The 19,218-nt window shown below is 36.1% G+C and overlaps 1 protein-coding gene across 1 annotated transcript; it reads left to right on the top strand.

Annotated features, from left to right (window-relative positions):
* Window positions 1-4,752: 4,752 nt before the first annotated feature.
* Window positions 4,753-18,597, top strand: LOC121320726 (sodium/potassium-transporting ATPase subunit alpha-1-like). The gene is made up of 23 exons (XM_041259307.1): window positions 4,753-4,938; window positions 8,658-8,771; window positions 9,169-9,228; window positions 9,899-10,102; window positions 10,209-10,322; window positions 10,436-10,570; window positions 10,671-10,788; window positions 11,037-11,305; window positions 11,599-11,797; window positions 11,893-12,002; window positions 12,514-12,648; window positions 12,831-13,023; window positions 13,153-13,328; window positions 13,444-13,580; window positions 13,762-13,912; window positions 14,123-14,291; window positions 14,381-14,535; window positions 14,990-15,113; window positions 15,759-15,904; window positions 16,010-16,140; window positions 16,316-16,417; window positions 16,600-16,691; window positions 18,418-18,597. The coding sequence occupies exons 1-23, from the start codon at window positions 4,927-4,929 to the stop codon at window positions 18,444-18,446; spliced, it is 3,075 nt and encodes a 1,024-aa protein (XP_041115241.1). The 5' UTR covers window positions 4,753-4,926; the 3' UTR covers window positions 18,447-18,597.
* The last annotated feature ends 621 nt before the right edge of the window (window positions 18,598-19,218 follow it).

A 19,218-nucleotide genomic window follows, 5' to 3' on the forward strand; every position in this document is an offset into this window, starting at 1 on the left:
TGTCACTTCTGATTTCACAACCCATGTCCACAATCTCTTTCCTTAATTGTGTTACAAGCTGTTCCAAGCTTTTGTTTTGTTTTTCTCACTGTATAATAACAGTAGATCTGTACTTCTCAGTACAAGCAATCTGTTTTTGCTTCCCAGCGGAATAAAAAAAATATGGTTCTCATCAATTTTATATTATTAAAAAAAAACAAACAAACAAAAAAAAAAACTTCTGTTCAAGCCCTAAGCAGAAACAAATCCAGGGTATACTCTTTAACCAAAGGCTTTGAAACATGGCTAAGGTTGCCTAGCAACCCCAGATTTGAAGCTCAAGGCAGTGTTTTTTATATATATTGGGTACAAGAGGTACCTCTTTCATGAGTATAACAATAAGGGAGCTGTTTAAAAGATGTCCTTGAAGCCAGCACTGACAGGTCCACATTTAATGGTTGCTGCAAGGACCAACTGGATTCACTGTCATTCTTAACAAAACAAAAAAAACAAACAAACAAAACACTCAACACCGCACTGTATATCTTTCATAAAATCTGCCAACTTTGTGTCTCTCAAAATTTCATTAACCTTTAGAGAGTGTACACTGAAAATGAAGGACAAGGAAATGGTAGTTTGGCTAGGTCATAAACAAAAACTATGACCACATTATACATTCTTTGGTGTCACTTCCCATTTAATGTAATTCAGTTAATACTCTACCATTTTTATGAGATCATTTTTCTTTGCTTTATCTGTTTGTTTTTTTCCTTTGAAATTTTTTATGACAACCTTTCTTTTCTTATTTTATTTTAAATCTGCTTTGTTTTCTTATTATCTTAATGACAAATTATGGCCATATAATCAGATAATGCTATAACTCATGAAAATATCTACATTATTTAGCCACATGATATATAAAATACATCAACATATATATATAGTTCAGTTTTATATTATATTCTCATTATAAATATGTGTAAAATATAATTTAGAAGATAAGAACATAAGAAAGTTTACAAACGAGAGGAGACCATTCGGCCCATCTTGCTCGTTTGGTTGTTAGTAGCTTTTTGACCCCAGAATCTCATTAAGCAGCTTCTTGAAGGATCGGTGTGTCAGTTTCAAGAACATTGCTGGGGAGTTGGTTTCAGACTTCCACAATTCTCTATTCTAAATGCCCCTTTATCTAATCTCCATTTGTGAACCCTGGTCTTTGTTTCTTTTCTCAGGTCGAAAAAGTCCCTTGGGTCGACATAGTCAACAGCTTTTAGAATTTTGAATGCTTGAAACAAATCGCCTTTTGTTGGCCTTTTTATGGCTTCCCCACATTGTCTAGATGAAGACATTTTTGAGTCAAAGTAAACTCCTAGGTCTTTTTCATAGATTCTTTCTTCAATTTCAGTATCTCCCATATGGTATTTATAATGCACACTTCTTATTGCCTGCATGCAATACATTACACTTTTCTCTATTAAATGTCATTTGCCCAGTTCTGAATGCTGTCTAGATCATTTTAAATGACCTTTGCTGCTGCCATATTGTTTGCCACTCCTCATATTTTTATGTCGTCTGTAAATTTAACAAGTTTGCTTACTGTACCAGAATCCAAGTCATTAATGTAGATTATGAAGAGCAGAGGACCTAATACTGATCCCTGAAACTCAAGAATGAATCACTTAGGCCTAACAGTCAGGAGTCAGTCTGAGGGCTAAACCTTAAGTGTACTGTAACATAAATTAGAATTATGTATACAGTTGCAGACAAAAGTTTTTGGGCAGTTAAAAAAAAGAGAAAAAACACACAGAAAGTGCATTCTATAATTTCTAATTGTTCTATTAAAAGATATACATTAAAGCAGAGATTCAGCTTTATAATAAAAGAACAAATGACTACATAGCATGCATAAAATGAAAAACAACATGCAACAACTAATTGCATACTTTGACAAAATTATTTGGGCAGTCAGCATATTTTGTATGAACCCCATCTGTGCTAATTATTGACATTTACATGATTGAAGACCAACACCTGATGATAATCAAGGTGATAATAAATTAAAAAAAAAAAAAAAAAAAACTGATTTCATACTTTGACAAAGTATTTGAACATCCTTACATTAGTATTGTGTGTGCCCACCCTTTGCTTCCTTTACAGCTTGTAGTCTTTTTTTGTATTTTGAAACCAGTTCTGGCATCTTTCTGGAGGTTTAAATTGAGATGAGACAAAACATACATGATGATAATTGGCCAGTTCTATGCCGACAATTCCCTTTGAATCAAAAACACTCTGTAGAACCAAATTTAAGAGTGTCACCATGTTTTTTTTTTTTTTACACCTTACCTGAAGATGTTACACACTATTGTTATAATAGCCACACAAAACTCACTTGTCTACAGATTAAAAGGCAACAATTTGTTTTTAACTGAAAGCACTTTGGAGATTATAGCCACAGCACAACCTAATTGTGCGATTTTCAAAGTTTAACTGGCTTTCAATTTAAATGTGTTGGTTCAGTGAGACCTTAAAGGAAAATTATTCGGAACCACTGTATTCGTCCCATCCCTAATATATATATATGTGTGTGTGTGTGTGTGTGTGTGTTTTAAATATCCTTGTAAAAACGAAATCACTTTGCAATGGAGTGTTATGCATGTTTTGTAATAACAAGCCAAATCACTTTCAGCAATATACAAAACAGGCACACTTGCTGGTGATGTGGGTTTGACTTTAGTGGCTGTGTAAACTGGGGTCAGGGTGAGTGACAATCAATTTAAAACATCACGTCCCTGACATTCATACCTTGCCACGTGTTTAAAATATAAATTAGAGCTACCCATCACTAATTGTGACCTCTGTCTACTGTATGTTCATATAAAAACTTAAGTTTAACGCACAGGCATAAGGACAGACACTAGACAGACAAGCAGACACTTCGACTAGCACCCTCATTAGTGTACTTTTATTTTTTGATTGATTCTTTCAAAGTTATATATGATATTTGTAATAGCTTGTGCTAAAGTATAACCAAACCAAGTTAACAACAACAGAATAAGAGATGTGCAGGTCTGCACGTGATAAGGCGTGATATACTTTACCATTTATTTAAAATACAAATAGACACATATGAATGGGCCATTTATTTATCATGTATGATTTTCCATATATTTAAATATATGGTTCTTCCATAATGACCAGACCACTGTCAGGCAAAAAACAACATTAAAAAAAAACCTGGTCCCATCCAGACTTTGAGTGGAAAAAAAAAAAAAAAAAAGAAAAAAAAAAAGATTAATCGCGTTTAAAATATAAACACACAATTTTTGTTCACCAGTCCTAAAATGCTTTTTAAAAAGACCTATGTGATTGATAAGGTAAGCAGATATAAAATATATTGTCAAGTTTTATAGTTTAGAGAAAAAAAAAAAAAAAAAAAAAAAAAAAAAGTCTCCTGTGGTGGTTTCTAGGACCATTTTATTCAGTTAAAAGGAACACGTCATACTTGATCACTTAGTCATGTCCCCGCTAGTGAAAATAGGTCGTAAAAGGTGAAACTCAAAAATTAACCACTTAGGCCTAACAGTCAGTTTGAGGACTTTTGGAATTTAACATGACATTGTATTTATATTATATATATAAATATATATATATATATATATATATATATATATTATCTATTATCTATATGTGTGTGTTTTAAATGTCCTTGTAAAAACGAAATCACTTTGCAATGAAGTGTTATACATGTTTTGTAATAACAAGCCAAATCACATATACAAATATAGAAAACAGACACCCTTGCTGGTTTTTACTAGCTCTTGACTGTAGAGGCTGTGTAAACAGTGGTCAGGGTGAGTGACAATCAATTTAAAACATCACGTCCCTGACATTCATACCTTGCTTGGTTGACTGCAAAATGTTCATGCCATTTTTTTTCTGTTTCATTTATTGGGATGGAAGAGTGGAAAATCCTACCCTCACCAGTTGTTAATTAACAGTGTAGACACTGACACTGCAGGCAATGAAATACTCATGAGTGCCAAAACATTCCATGACCAATCTTTCACCAAAAAGTCATCCCTGGTTATTGTAAAGACTGATACTGGAAATTATCATATGAACTGACTCTGCAACACGAGTGCCGTTGAATACTCCCAGAATTATTACACTATCGGACTTTGTTACACAGTAACTTGTATTGCACTATGCAGTAGAGTATAAAACACCACAGAATAGACTAGGAAGCATTCCAAAACCCTTTTTCAAAAGATCAAAGGCAAAATCATGAGGTTTTGTTTGAACTTCTGAGTTGCCATCGGCAATTGCTAAAATTACCAAATCATTAATAAAAGCAAATCTGAACCCATGATCTTTCAGCATACAGTTGGGCCAATACAGTGTGCTTTCTATGTTTAGAACAGTGCTTTGATTGTCAATAATCTCATTTCAGTTACCAAGGTCAAACGAAGGCAAGGGCAAGGCGTGTACACACCCTGTCACCTTCTGAATCACCACAATATTGACAGCAAGGCAGATTGGAAACTAAACTGGTTGTTTATTAAAATAACATTATTTGTAGTTGAAAATATAATGAATAATGATTTTTAATCCCTACGTTGCAGGCATTCAGATTACGCAAAATACTAGCTCTGAAATTCATCAAATGTAATCCACTCGAGGACAATGGCTCCGCCTTATTAACACCTTAATAACACCGGTTACCATGGCAAAAAGAGCAACATCCCGTTCGAAGCAGTATTTATAGAAGTATTTTGAACACATAGATCATCAAGATTGCCTGGATGTCCTGACAGTGGCAAGTGTGGGAAAGAGAACAGCCAGTCACAATAAATTTATTTTTAATATTAATGTCACAATTTATTTATTATAATAAAAAATAACAAAAAATCCCCGGAATTTGATTAAGAAGATACAAAAACAGTAAACATGGGCAAAGGGGTAAGTGGAACACAGTTTTGAATAAAAGCTAAATTTTAAGCAGCGCAAAATAGCAACAACAGAAAAAAAATAAATAAAGATCATGCATACAGGTGGTTTATCGAATGCGTTCAGATTTTTAGTTCTTGCTTGGGGATTACTATTGAATGCATAGGTTATGAGTTAGTTATGTGTGAGCAAACCCTGGTCAAGTTATAAATGACTTGTACAGTGAAAGTTTTGGAAAGTGACGGAAATAGGTAGCTAATCGTATACGTTTGACTTCACCATTTTAAAACATTTGAATTTAAAAGTGAGCACTTGATGCAGCGGGTGGCATTGTTCATGATGGGTTTAATGCATTTCTTACAAACACAGAGTATAAAGTAGTGGTATTTTATTTTATTTTTAAAATTTTAACGAATAATGACGACTCTATTTACAATCCACTTACTGGATATTATGGAGACTCTTCAAAGTGTCACATACTTTTTGAGGGCCACTTTTCCCAGCAAAAAAAAATAAAAATAAAAAAATGAAGATCTGAATTAGCCGAGACATCAAATGTTGCTTATTGTATCCCTAGATGGCTTGCTTGCCTTTCTTAAGAAGTTCAAGAGTGGGAGTAAATTCATAGCATTTCTTTCTTGGGCATATTCATTTTGCACTTCAACGAGGCTGTTAGTGTCTTAGTGCATTTCAGATTCTCTCTGTTTTTTGTCTTGTTCTTGAAAGATAGCTGAACAGTCTCTCTGATTCTGCATTACTATGTGGCAAAAGAACTCATTTTGCAATCTTGCCTAGAAATCTGAAAAGAGTTTGTCACTGACATCTTTCATACCAGCTACATGGTTCCAGAATTTGTTGATACACACCAGCTCATTTCCAGCTTCATCTACTGTAGTGGTCCTCAAAGTAATTTGGACACGGGCATAAATTGATCTTACTTGTCTGTTTGCGGGCATGGTGAATATTGCATAAGTTCTTAAACACTGCCTTCCCGCGACATTTATATAGTTTAGTGGGAGTTATTTTTGGCTCACTCTCATAAGGCCAAGGCAGTAATTGCGCGTGCTACGCTTATTCTTTAAATAATTTATATAAAATACGCAATGCAAATATTTTTAAATAGCATGTTTACACAGATAACCATGAATAAACTAACTAAAAGAGTATAGATAGCGTCTCGCGTTTCAATTTGGCAAATTTGTCAACACTACTCTGTTTTAAGATCGCTCATCTCCAGTACAATTATTCAGAGAAAGTCGATTCGTAACTAAATATACTACAGTGTCTGTTCCCTTGTCTAATGAAATTTATATATATATATATATATATATATATATATATATATATATAGAGAGAGAGAGAGAGAGAGAGAGAGAGAGAGAGAGAGAGAGAGAGAGAGAGAGAGAGAGAGAGAGAGAGAGAGATTCTAAATCCTGAAATGTATTATTTTTCTCTAAATCGGCGAAATTCAGTGCTTACCCGGCATATTAACACTCACGAAGGGTTGGACAACTGTCAGATCGTTCACTTTCACTTTTCCATTGGCTACTCACTGGCCTTCAGTTGTCATGCAGAATACCGTAAACGGCCTCTGCTTACTTATAATTGGATAGCGGCGTAAAACATGGCAATTATTTGACTCTCCTATTGGTTAATCTTACTGTCGGTACCTGCAACTGAAACAGACACAGTTTAGATCCCACCCAGCCAGCTGATTAGGCTACCGCAGAGAAAATTCAGTTATTTGGTTGATCGTCTCGCAAGGCCCTTCAGGGAAAAAAATAAAATAAAATGTCGAGTACGTACAAGCACAGCATAAGCAACAGGTTTATTTATTTTCCCACGCTACGACCCGCCAGAAATGTGTTCACAACCTATAATTTAAGAACATCTGCCGCGAGCACGAATTTGCCCGGGGGCATCACTTTGAGGACCACTGATCTGCTGGCAGATTAAGGTCCTCATGAAAATCTTGCATTAGCTGATACTGTGTGAAATTATCATACTCTCTTTTAGCATCAGCAGCTGCACTTACACCCAAAATAGATAGAGCATTTGGGAATCTTTCCATGAAGTATTCTACTGATGAGAATGTTAAAACCTTTCTTTTTTCAAAATCAAAGACTTCAGCATGATTAAGTACCAGGTACCATACTTGAAGAGATAATAAAGATCAATGCAGTAAACCCCTTTCACACTGGAGTAGGACTTTCTCTTCTCACCTTTCCTTTGTGCCAGAGGTTTGGTTATGATGTGTTTCTGTTCATTCTGGTCCTGTAGGTCTATGCTGATATCAATTGAAAGGGGGCAAAAATCTCCCTAACAAGCTGCTTGGTAGCACTGTACAGTTTGTGTATGCATGGGGCTTCAGTTTGTAAAAATAGGCAGTAGCTCAAGAATTGCCTCAAAACAGAAGAAAAGAATAACAAATATATTTCTGTCTGTCACTGGATTTTCAAAGTATGACTGCAGACGGGTCAGCCTCTTATCTGTTTAATTAGGTGACTGTGCTGTGCTTGTTTAAATTCTGTGTTGTCAATTATACAAAATTTGGTAGTTAGCTGCAACATTATTCAAAGAACAACATATCTGTACCAATGTGTTCTAAACAGACTGTCTATTGTAAATGCTCACATAGACTGCAAGTAATCTAGCTGGTTAACATTAAAAAACAATTGAAGTCCAAAGCAGAAGTGCATGTACTTGCACGCACACATATACAAAGCTGTTAAAGGACAAAGTATTGCGTGACAGGAAGAGGTGGGGACAGAACATTCCTCATTGTTAAATATTGGATAACTTCATTTTATAACCAGGGATCTGATGGCAGATCATAGTAAGACTTTATTGCGCCATTGTTCAGTCATACAATGCAGGAGCTTATTTTAGACAATAGAAAGCAATAGAAATACTTGTCTTCAGTACATTTCCAGTCAGTCAGTCTGACATCCCATTCTAAACCAGATTGGTAACCTAATGGGGCAGTTTGAACACTGTTGCTGTTCAGGAAAATATTGAACCCAATTAAAAATATTGAAAGAATGTTGTAAGCTGACAAGGTTTGTGTACAACATATAATTTTATGCCAAGGCATTAATTAACATTTTTATACAGTGCAAACAGTGCTACAGTCTAATATAAAATCAAGATATTATTAAGTTTTGTACACTACAAGTGTATTTGATAAGAGGCAGAAGGTAAAGATTGTCCTTGGTAGTAGTGGTAGGGTATTCTGGAAATCTGTGACAAGTCCACTTTTTACTTTTTGTTCACATTGTTTTGCTAACATAAAGTGAAACATTTAAAACAGTGTATTATCAAGATGGGCTAACAGTGTATTAATTGATTATAAAGCTACAAATAATACAGTAATTTGGTGTTTTCAAAGGAAAGTTTGGCTGCCTTTGTACATTCTTATTTAATACAAACTGTTGACCTTTCTTGGTATGTGGTGGTTTAACATGCTTGAGGACCTAATGCAGTGCTTTAATGTCCATGGTTGCCAAGCTAGACAGTAACCAAAAAATAATATCCAGTTAGATAGTTCTTGTTCAAGCTGTCTAACAATTCTGCCTACATCTCCAAATAAATGTATTATTATTATTATTATTATTATTATTATTATTATTATTATTATTATTATTATTATTATTATTATTATTATTATTTTGCTATAGGATGCAATTTAAATTGTTTCTTCTGCTTGGTTTGAAAAATATTTCTCTCCGCAGGAAGGACGCGATCAATATGAGTTGGCTGCAACGTCTGAGCATGGTGGAAAAAAGAAGGGGAAGAAGGGGAAGAAGGATAGAGATCTGGATGAGCTGAAGAAAGAAGTAGATTTGGTAAAGACTCGTCTGCACTTTTTAATGAGAAGGAAAGTGTAGATTCCCAAGTAAACAGGAGCTTTTGAACAATACAGCCATGGAACCTTGCTTAGAGAGCATTACTGTCTCGTATTTGACTGTCAGGAAAGTAAGAGTGCATGCCACTGGTGAGGTCAGATGCCAAGGTAATGCTGAATAATCTTTGTTTATCATGATTAGAAACCAATAAATAGGATCTTATTTGTAGTAAACATCTTAAATCTTTGATTTTGCAGTGTTGTGCTAGAATTTTATGTTAATAGGTCATCACCATGTGATCATGCCCTGCATGGAGCTTCCTGGTTGGTAGATGAAAGCTCTGCAGTATTATCATGTGTTTGTAAACTTCCCATTTCAATCTTTATTTCCACTGTAGGATGACCATAAACTCACTTTGGATGAACTGCATCGGAAGTATGGTACAGACCTCAGTCGGGTACGTTTTTGACTTGATTCACCAACTGCACTGTTCCCAGTTCTGTCAGGGATGGGGGATAGGGAAGATAGTCCATGAGTACTATTAACCCCTAAACTGACTATGGCCTGAAATCTGGTCTATTCCAGGAATAGTTAAGATTACATTTTCTTAACAGTTAATTTATTCTGTAATTACTTTGTTAAGGTAGCTTTAACTTTCCAAGCCATATCTGTTAAATATGCATGTATTGCAAATTGTGGTCGTTAAGATAAAGTTTATTTATTCTTGTATGAAATATCTCAATTATGTAACACAATCTCTTGATTTACCATAGGGCTTAAGGGTAAATGACATTGTTCTGAGTAACCAGGTTAAACTCTGGGGGCCTTTAAGTCCCACTGGCAGAAACTCCAGTAAATCCTTTTGTCTTTAAACAATGTCTTTAAACAATTTTAATGGGAAGGACGTGGGTAAAATAATTTTAATGGGAAACAATACCGTATATATATATATATATATATATATATATATATATATATATATATATATATATATACACACACACACACACACACACACACACACACACACACACACACACACACACACACACTAAAGTAGCTTAAGAGTGGTCACTATAGACAGGTGTAACTATTTGTGTTCATAATTCCCAATTTACCTTCTGCAGGGTTTAACAGTTGCCCGTGCTGCAGAGATCCTGATTCGTGATGGTCCCAATTGCCTGACTCCTCCCCCTACAACCCCAGAATGGGTGAAGTTCTGCAAGCAGATGTTTGGAGGCTTCTGCATGTTGCTGTGGATAGGAGCCATTCTCTGTTTCTTTGCATACGGAATTCAGTCTGCTGTGGATGAAGAACCTGTCACTGATAATGTAAGTAGCCAAATAAGGTTTTGTAGCCTGGTGAGCAACTTGTTTGTAGTACATACTAGTTTATTCATGGGAGATGTATACAATGTCTGTCTATTTCTCTCCACAGTTGTATCTGGGTGTCGTGCTTGCTGCTGTTGTCTTCATCACCGGCTGTTTCTCTTACTACCAAGAAGCCAAGAGTTCTAAGATCATGGAGTCCTTTAAGAACATGGTTCCTCAGGTACAGTAACACTCCCAATAAAAATACATTGATTATCATTCATTTAAATGGGGTTAAAACTCCTTTTTATTCTTGAATATTTAAACAAATCTTTTCCCTCTCTCTGTCTCCAGCAAGCCCTAGTTATCCGTGATGGCGAGAAGAGGAGTATTAATGCTGAGGAAGTTGTGGTTGGAGACCTAGTGGAAGTGAAGGGAGGAGACAGGATCCCAGCTGACTTGAGAATCATCTCTGCTAATGGCTGCAAGGTAAGTTTGAAGTAAAAGGTGATAACCAAATTGGAAACATAAATCTAAAATTGGGGGTGTGAGGTCATATCTATGCTTTTTCAATATTTGTATTCTGTAGGTTGACAATTCTTCCCTGACTGGTGAATCTGAGCCTCAGACCAGGACACCTGATTTCTCCAATGAAAACCCACTTGAGACGAGGAACATTGCCTTCTACTCTACTAGTTGTGTAGAAGGTACTGACCTAATAATAGGTGGGGGGGGGGGGGGGTAGGGGTACTTTTTGTTGAAAGGTTAATCTTGCATGCTAGCATCCTTATTCTGAGTTACCTGGGAAAATAAAAAAAAAAATCTGTAAAGTAACAAAGGTATAAAAATAATAAATCAATGGAGAGTTTGGCTTTTTTTCAAGCTCTATCCAGTCACACATCTAGTTCTAACTGAACATAAAGTAGCTCAATCTTCACCATCCTTTTTCTTTTAGGTACTGCCTGCGGTATTGTCATTAACACTGGTGACCACACTGTGATGGGACGCATTGCCACTCTAGCCTCTGGCTTGGAGGTTGGCCAGACTCCTCTCTCCATAGAGATTGAACACTTCATCCATATCATCACTGCAGTGGCGGTCTTCCTTGGTGTTTCCTTCTTCATCCTCTCCCTGATCCTTGGATACACCTGGCTGGAGGCTGTCGTCTTCCTCATTGGAATTATTGTTGCCAACGTGCCGGAAGGTCTGCTGGCTACTGTCACGGTATGGAAGGGAGATTTATCTCCTTAACTTTTAGAGAAGCAAATACACAGCCACCCACTGAATCTATGAGGAATATAAAAAAGTGAAAACAGTGTGCTATAAAAATTATACTGCAGTGTACTGATATCAAATGGCTGTTTCCTTTTGAAGAAGATACAAGAGGGTGGAGACTTGGTTGATTCATCTCTGTATTGCATGAACTTTTAACAATTTTTGGGTGTTATTGCTCACCCTTTTGTAAAGTAAATGGATACACAACAGTTATATTTAAATCTCTTCTGCCACTACCTCAGGTCTGTCTCACACTCACAGCTAAGCGAATGGCTCGTAAGAATTGCTTGGTAAAGAACCTGGAAGCTGTAGAAACTCTGGGATCCACCTCCACCATCTGCTCTGATAAGACTGGCACCCTGACACAAAACAGAATGACTGTTGCTCACATGTGGTTTGACAACCAGATCCATGAAGCTGATACCACTGAGGACCAGAGTGGTAAGAGATCCAATTCTTGGGTTTTCCTCTCTTGACTGCCTTTGTTTTCCCTCAGTGTATGCATGTGAGATCATATTCTAATATCCTCTTTACAGGTGCTACCTTTGATAAGAGCTCTTCCACTTGGGCTGCCCTTGCTCGTGTTGCAGGACTCTGCAACCGCGCTGTATTCCAGGCTGGACAGGAGTCTGTACCAATTCTTAAGGTAGCATTGTTTTTAAAAGAGCTGCTGGAAGTGTTGTGTGTTTTGTTTTTCTTCTGAAACCCTGGCACTTGCTTTCAATAACTGAAATGGGGAGTCTTTAGTATATAATAGTACTTTTCCAAATCTGGAGTGTGTCCAATTCTTTAAATATGACTGAATTTCATTGACAGCAGTGGGTCTTTTGCAGTGGCTGTTAAAACAGAAATCTCCTGACCAGCAACTTTCATGACTTCTTCATAATTGCAGCTACTTGTGCTCCCTTGAGGTGCTTGACTGGGAACAGACTTTTGAAAGCCTTAAACCTTTACAATTTTACACCCGAAGGGATGCTACACTGCGATGCACATTATTGCTCTAAATCCCAGTGTATAAGAATTCAGCTGCAGGAAACAGTCGGTCTTATTTTCCTTGGCAAGGTCAGGATTAAACAGTGTCTCACAGGCTGTACATGCCTAATAGCAAGAATTAAGTGTTTTTGTTTTTCATCAATGTGTGTTTTATAAATCTCCAGAAAGGGGTCACTGGTGATGCTTCTGAATCTGCCCTGCTGAAATGTATTGAGCTGTGCTGGGGGTCTGTATTGGCCATGAGAGACAAGAACCCCAAAATTCAAGAGATACCCTTCAACTCAACTAACAAGTACCAGGTAAATATGAGGGAATGGGGTTCTGTGTGGTTCTGAAGCACCATGCTGAGACTGGAATTCTCTGAAAAGCACCAACAATTTTACTTGATCACTTTTTCTGGAACGCATAAACTATACTGCAAAGTAGAAAAGTGCTTTATAACTGTCATTTGCAGAATTAACACCTCTGCCCTTGTCATCAGCTCTCTATCCACCGGAATGCAAACCTCAGTGAATCCCGCTATCTGCTGGTGATGAAAGGTGCCCCAGAAAGGATTCTTGATCGCTGCGCCACCATCTTGATTCATGGCAAAGAGCAGCCGCTAGATGATGAGATGAAGGATGCTTTCCAAAATGCTTACCTTGAGCTGGGAGGACTGGGAGAGAGAGTTCTTGGTGAGAAAAATGCATTAACAAAGTGGCTACTTATTGAAGTCTTTTGGATTGCACCTGCTGCTGTGTTAAAGTGACCAGGTGTAAACCTAGCTTTTATCTCCCCCCCCCCCCCCCCATTTTTCCATGTAGGATTCTGTCATATGGCGCTTCCTGATGACCAGTTTCCTGAAGGATTCAAGTTTGATGTAGATGAGTTGAACTTCCCTACTGAGAAGCTGTGCTTTGTTGGTCTGATGGCCATGATCGATCCTCCTCGTGCTGCAGTACCCGATGCTGTTGGCAAGTGCAGAAGCGCTGGCATCAAGGTAATTTATATTGCATTAAGACTTTATAAGAAATGTCATACCTAACCATACTTTGTCTTCAGTCTCATTACCAAATGTGCACTTCTCAATTATTATTATTTTCTTCCTTCTACAGGTTATCATGGTTACTGGTGACCACCCTATTACAGCCAAAGCCATTGCTAAGGGTGTGGGAATCATCTCTGAAGGAAATGAAACTGTTGAGGACATTGCAGCTCGCCTGAATATTCCTGTCGGAGAAGTCAACCCAAGGTATGAAATTCAATATAAAGTTGTTTTAAAAAATAAGAATTTTGAGTATTGTACTGTAATTATACTATCTATTTTAAAGCATCTTTGTAGATGTTAGTGCTATTTTAAAGTCTCTTGTTTTTCTGTGCTTGTTGAGTTGTAAAAGACCACTGTAAAATGTAGTTCTTTCTAACATTTGCAGAGATGCCAAGGCCTGTGTAATTCATGGTAGCAAACTGAAGGAACTGACTAGTGACCAGCTGGATGACCTGCTGAAGCACCACACTGAGATTGTGTTTGCCAGGACCTCTCCTCAACAGAAACTGATAATTGTGGAGGGATTTCAAAGACAGGTACAGTATTGGATTATTAATAATAAAAAATAGTCTTGCTGTGTACACCATAATTGTAAAGTTCTAGACTTGAAATTGGAGCTCTGCTAGGAAATAAAATGAGAGTCTGGACAAACCCTTCTGTTTTTATACCTCAAGTTTTCAACTTAAAAGATTTTTCTTTTTTTGTACTCATGCTTATGACATCATCCTTCTGCTGCATGTCTGCAGGGCGCTATTGTAGCTGTGACTGGTGATGGTGTGAATGATTCTCCTGCCCTGAAGAAAGCAGATATTGGTGTTGCTATGGGTATTGCTGGCTCTGACGTCTCCAAACAGGCTGCGGACATGATCCTTCTGGATGACAATTTTGCCTCTATTGTGACTGGTGTAGAGGAAGGTAAGACAGACCATGTTAAAAAAAAAAAAACACTCCCAATTTTACAAAAAAAAATAAAAGTCTGACTCTCTTTATTCATCCTCTACTAGGTCGTCTGATCTTTGATAACCTGAAGAAGTCAATTGCTTACACCCTGACAAGTAACATCCCTGAAATCACACCGTTCCTGTTCTTCATTATAGCCAGCGTCCCCCTGGCTCTGGGAACTGTAACCATCCTGTGTATTGACTTGGGTACTGACATGGTAAGAACGGATTATTATTATTACTGTTATTATTATTATTATTATTATTATTATTGTAAGCGTCATAATTTTCCTTGCAAAACATTATTTATTTATTTATTTATTTATAGTGGTGTTTTATTTATTTATAGTGGTGCTTGTGTTATGAGATATATATCTATCTATCTATCTATCTATCTATCTATCTATCTATCTATCTATCTATCTATATATATATATATATATATATATATATATATATATATATATATATATATATAGAATGTCATGTTTTATCATATTGCATGCATGATCTATGCCATTACGCTCTAGTTCATGGAGAATATGAAGTTGAAAATCTTGGTACATTTTTTCCAATATAGTTTGTCTTTGATTTTAAGAGATCTGTTTTTATTGGTTGTAGTGAAACACATGTGGCTTTGCGTATTTAACTCTTTTGGCTTTTCATGTATAGCTTCCTGCAATCTCCCTGGCTTATGAAGGAGCAGAAAGTGACATCATGAAGAGACGGCCACGAAACTCCAAAACAGACAAGCTTGTGAATGAAAGGCTGATCAGTATGGCCTATGGGCAACTTGGTAAGCAGAAAAGCTGATGTCTAGTTTAAAAACGTTTTCAGATAACCATGATAACCATGAAATGCTTACGTTTTAGTCTTTTCCTTGTACCATTTTAACTGCCTTTATTTTAATTGCAAGTCTACAAATATTGATAAGATTTGTGACAACAGTCCCTTCTGGTGTCTAGAACTTGTAATACTCATTTAATGAAGAATTGCTCGTTTTTAAGTGTTGCGTCTTCCAGCAGTTGAAATCGTAGTGCCACATGTGCCTGATCTCTGTCAATGAAATGTACCCTCTCTGGTAAAAATATATTTATGGAAGGAATGAGGCCTTTGTATTTTGAAAAAAGGAATGCTTGAGAGTGGCACTACATGGGCAATTGCTAGCTATATTGCACAGCATGCCAGCTCTTCCTCAAACAAGTATGATTTTATAAGATAGTTAGCTCTGTTAAAGGAGCTGAATGACATCCATCAGCCTTGAAGCTGGCTGGAAATTGCTCTTGTAACAATTTGCATTACTGACTGTAGTGAAGATACGGCACATTTTTTTTGCCCTCCCCATTAGTTATAATAGGCATTCCCATTTACCCACTGGGCATAGGCAGTCATCTGAGAGGGGGATAAAAAGCTTAACTAAAAGGAAACTGTCTCACTTCAGGTATGATCTCAGCTCTGGGAGGATTCTTCACATATTTTGTCATTCTTGCTGATAATGGTTTCATGCCTTTAAGACTGCTGGGAATCCGTATTGAATGGGAAGACAAAAACCTCAATGAATTGGAAGACAGCTATGGACAGCAGTGGGTCAGTATGCCTCAACACAATTTTGGGAGGGGGTGGGGAACAAAATATTAAATTGAAGCATTTGGCACTAAACTTTTTTCCTTCCTCTTGTCTTGCCTTTTACAGACCTATGAACAGAGAAAGATTGTTGAGTTTACCTGCCAAACTGCATTCTTTATCAGTATTGTGATTGTACAGTGGGCTATCTTGATCATCTGTAAAACTAGAAAAAATTCTCTCTTCCATCAAGGAATGAAGTAAGTATTGAGACTGGTGACCCATTGATTTGGCACAAGCACCAACTACAAGCTGTTAGAAAAAGTCAATATTACTAAACATGGTCTCTGTTAAAGGAATATGATGTTTGGTGCTAGTAATCTGTGTGGGTGTTTTTTTTTTAAATTATTTTTATTTATTTTATTTTTTTAACAGGAACAATATCCTTACATTAGGGCTGTTTGAGGAAACCGCTTTGGCTGCCTTCTTGTCTTACTGCCCAGGAATGGATGTGGCCCTCAGAATGTACCCTCTGAAGTAAGTTAATGAGATTTCTTTTTTTTTTTTTAATGATTATTTTGTTATTTTTTTTGACATTTAACAATTGAAAGCTCAAAGGAAGCAATTTCAGTTTTCAAGTTCAAAGAACCAGAACAGTATATAGTCAACTTTTCATTTGACCCTGACATTTACTAATTTTATTTATCTTTTCTCCTTAGACCAACCTGGTGGTTATGCGCCTTACCCTACGCTCTCATTGTCTTTGTTTATGATGAAATCAGAAAGCTTATCATCCGACGCAGCCCAGGATGTAAGACAACAAAATCAGTATTTTGCATATGTAGTGTGTTAAATCGCTAGAGGTAGGAGTACTAAGATGTGCCAGTCTCAACGCAAACATACCGCAATTTGCATTTCAGTTGCGACACTTAGCAAAGTAGACATTTTGTCCTAAGTACAGAGATAAAATATGTTTATTTAACAAAGACAGCCTCAATTTATTAATCTCGCTAGCATTATATATTGCGAACATTCAAATAAAAAGCAACAGTTGAGCTGTGGTTTGCTGCAGCAGAGGGTGCGTGAAGGATAACGTCTATACATGCAAGGGTGCAAGAATCATAATAATATTGTTTTTGTTAAATGTAAACTGCATCTGTACAACTATGTATAGCTTTTCATAATCATACAGTAGCCCCTTGCTAAACCATACATGACTCTCCAACATAAGGAGGTGTTTAAAAACAATACAATAACATCGCACACACATACATTTATAGTGCTCAATGCATTTTAAATGTAAACCATTGCGCTGAAATAGGCTGCACATTACTTTATATATATATATATATATATATATATATATATATATATATATATATATATATATACAGTACTGTACATAAGTCAGTATGGACGGTTGCCAAACTTTTGAAAATTTAAAATTGGGGGATTTTTTTTTGGGGGGGGGGGGGGGGGGGGGGGGGTTTGGACCACAACTTGAATTGGTATATAGGAATTCCTTTTTTTTTAGTTTACTGTATTCCCTGTCAAGGGACAGTTCAGCGGGTCGTCACGCTGAAGTAATATACATATATGTATAGGGAAAAAAACATATAAAATTTTTTTTTTTTTTAACTTTTTATAATTTTTTCCTGTGTAGAGCAAGTAAGATTTCATCAAACTAAGTTTAAACGTCGGAGGGTGGGTGCCCACCCTTGAGAACAAAATCTCTTTTACATGAATCACATGCTACCAGGTAGTTGCTCCCAAAAACAGAACAACATAAAAAATGTAAAATAAAAGTATTTTCTAAGTACACACTGCCTTTCGTGAACATTAGGTACATTTGCTTCAAAAATACATTGAGCACAACTGGCAATGCACGAGAAAAAGCAGACTGGCAAATGCCAGCAACAATAGTGACTGTTTAAAATACTTTCAAACATTCTTAACAAATTGAAGCAATTGCAAATGTTGCAACTGCTGGCAGCTTTCGTACATGTTACTATAATATTTAAGAACTTTCATTTGTGCTATCTCCACAGGAACATCCATAATTACATATTTATCTAAGCTTGAATCGTAAACAAAAACTTCTGCCTCAAAGCATTCTATAAAAAGTTGCAAATAGTATTGTGCTTGTTTAATACATTTCACCGAAGACTTGTTTGCAACTAGTTTGTGACTGTTGCGACAGGCGCAAGACTTCTGTACATCTTCCGCTTTGTGTTCTGCAAAAATGCACTGCAATCGCACCTTCGGTTGTATTCAAAATTGGTGCTGCTAGAAGAAAATGTCTTAATGCTTTAAGATTTGCATAGATCTACATAACTGTATATCTAACTGTGATACTTGCCGAGGACATTCTGTAGCGTGATATATTAAATCTCAGAATACTGGAGGTTGTACAAACTTATATTTTTACAGTTATAGGCCATAGCTTCCATACTTTTTTGAAATTGTGGCACAACAGTCCTCTAATATAAATGTGTGGTGATTGGAAAGTTTATTCAATATATTTATTTTCTTTCTAGGTTGGGTGGAAAAGGAGACCTACTACTAAAGGTTGTCCTTTAACCTCCTTGAGAAGCTTGAGAAGCTACTGAAAGATACAGAACCAAGACATTTCTAAGTGCCTTTGTTTTGTAGTACAATTTGTATGGGTCTTTAATGGATGTTTAATTTAAAATAAAATAAATACAATTTAAATTTCAGTGAAGTTGAGTTTTTGCCATTGTATTTCTTTCCGGGGGGGCGGGAGTCATCTTAACTTTGTTAAATCTACTGATTTCATTAGGGTTGTTTTTCAGCTATTTTATTCCACAAAATCAATATATCCTGTTCAAACCACCTAGATGATATAACTCTACTGTAGTCTGCACAGCTTAAAAAATGGTTTTATTGTAGAGAAACGTAAATCAACATGTAGTTCTGTTCAAAACTTTTTAAAATAATGTAACCATTATATATATATATTTATATATTATATAGTATATATATAGTAATGTTGTTGAAGCTGACACCCTGGGATCCTTCAAGAAGCTGCTTGATGAGATTCTTGGGATCAATAAGCTACTAACAACCAAACGAGCAAGATGGGCCGAATGGCCTCCTCTCGTTTGTAAACTTTCTTATGTTCTTATGTTCTTATGTTCTTATGTTCTTATATATATATATATATATATATATATATATATATATATATATATATATATATATATATATATATATATATATAGTGCCTATAGAAAGTCTACACCCCTTTTCAAAATTTTCACCTTTTGTTGCCATATATCCTGGAATTAAAATGTATTAAAATTGTTTTTTTTTTTATT

The sequence above is a fragment of the Polyodon spathula genome, chromosome 9, assembly GCF_017654505.1.
Source record: "Polyodon spathula isolate WHYD16114869_AA chromosome 9, ASM1765450v1, whole genome shotgun sequence".
Lineage (NCBI taxonomy): Eukaryota > Metazoa > Chordata > Actinopteri > Acipenseriformes > Polyodontidae > Polyodon > Polyodon spathula.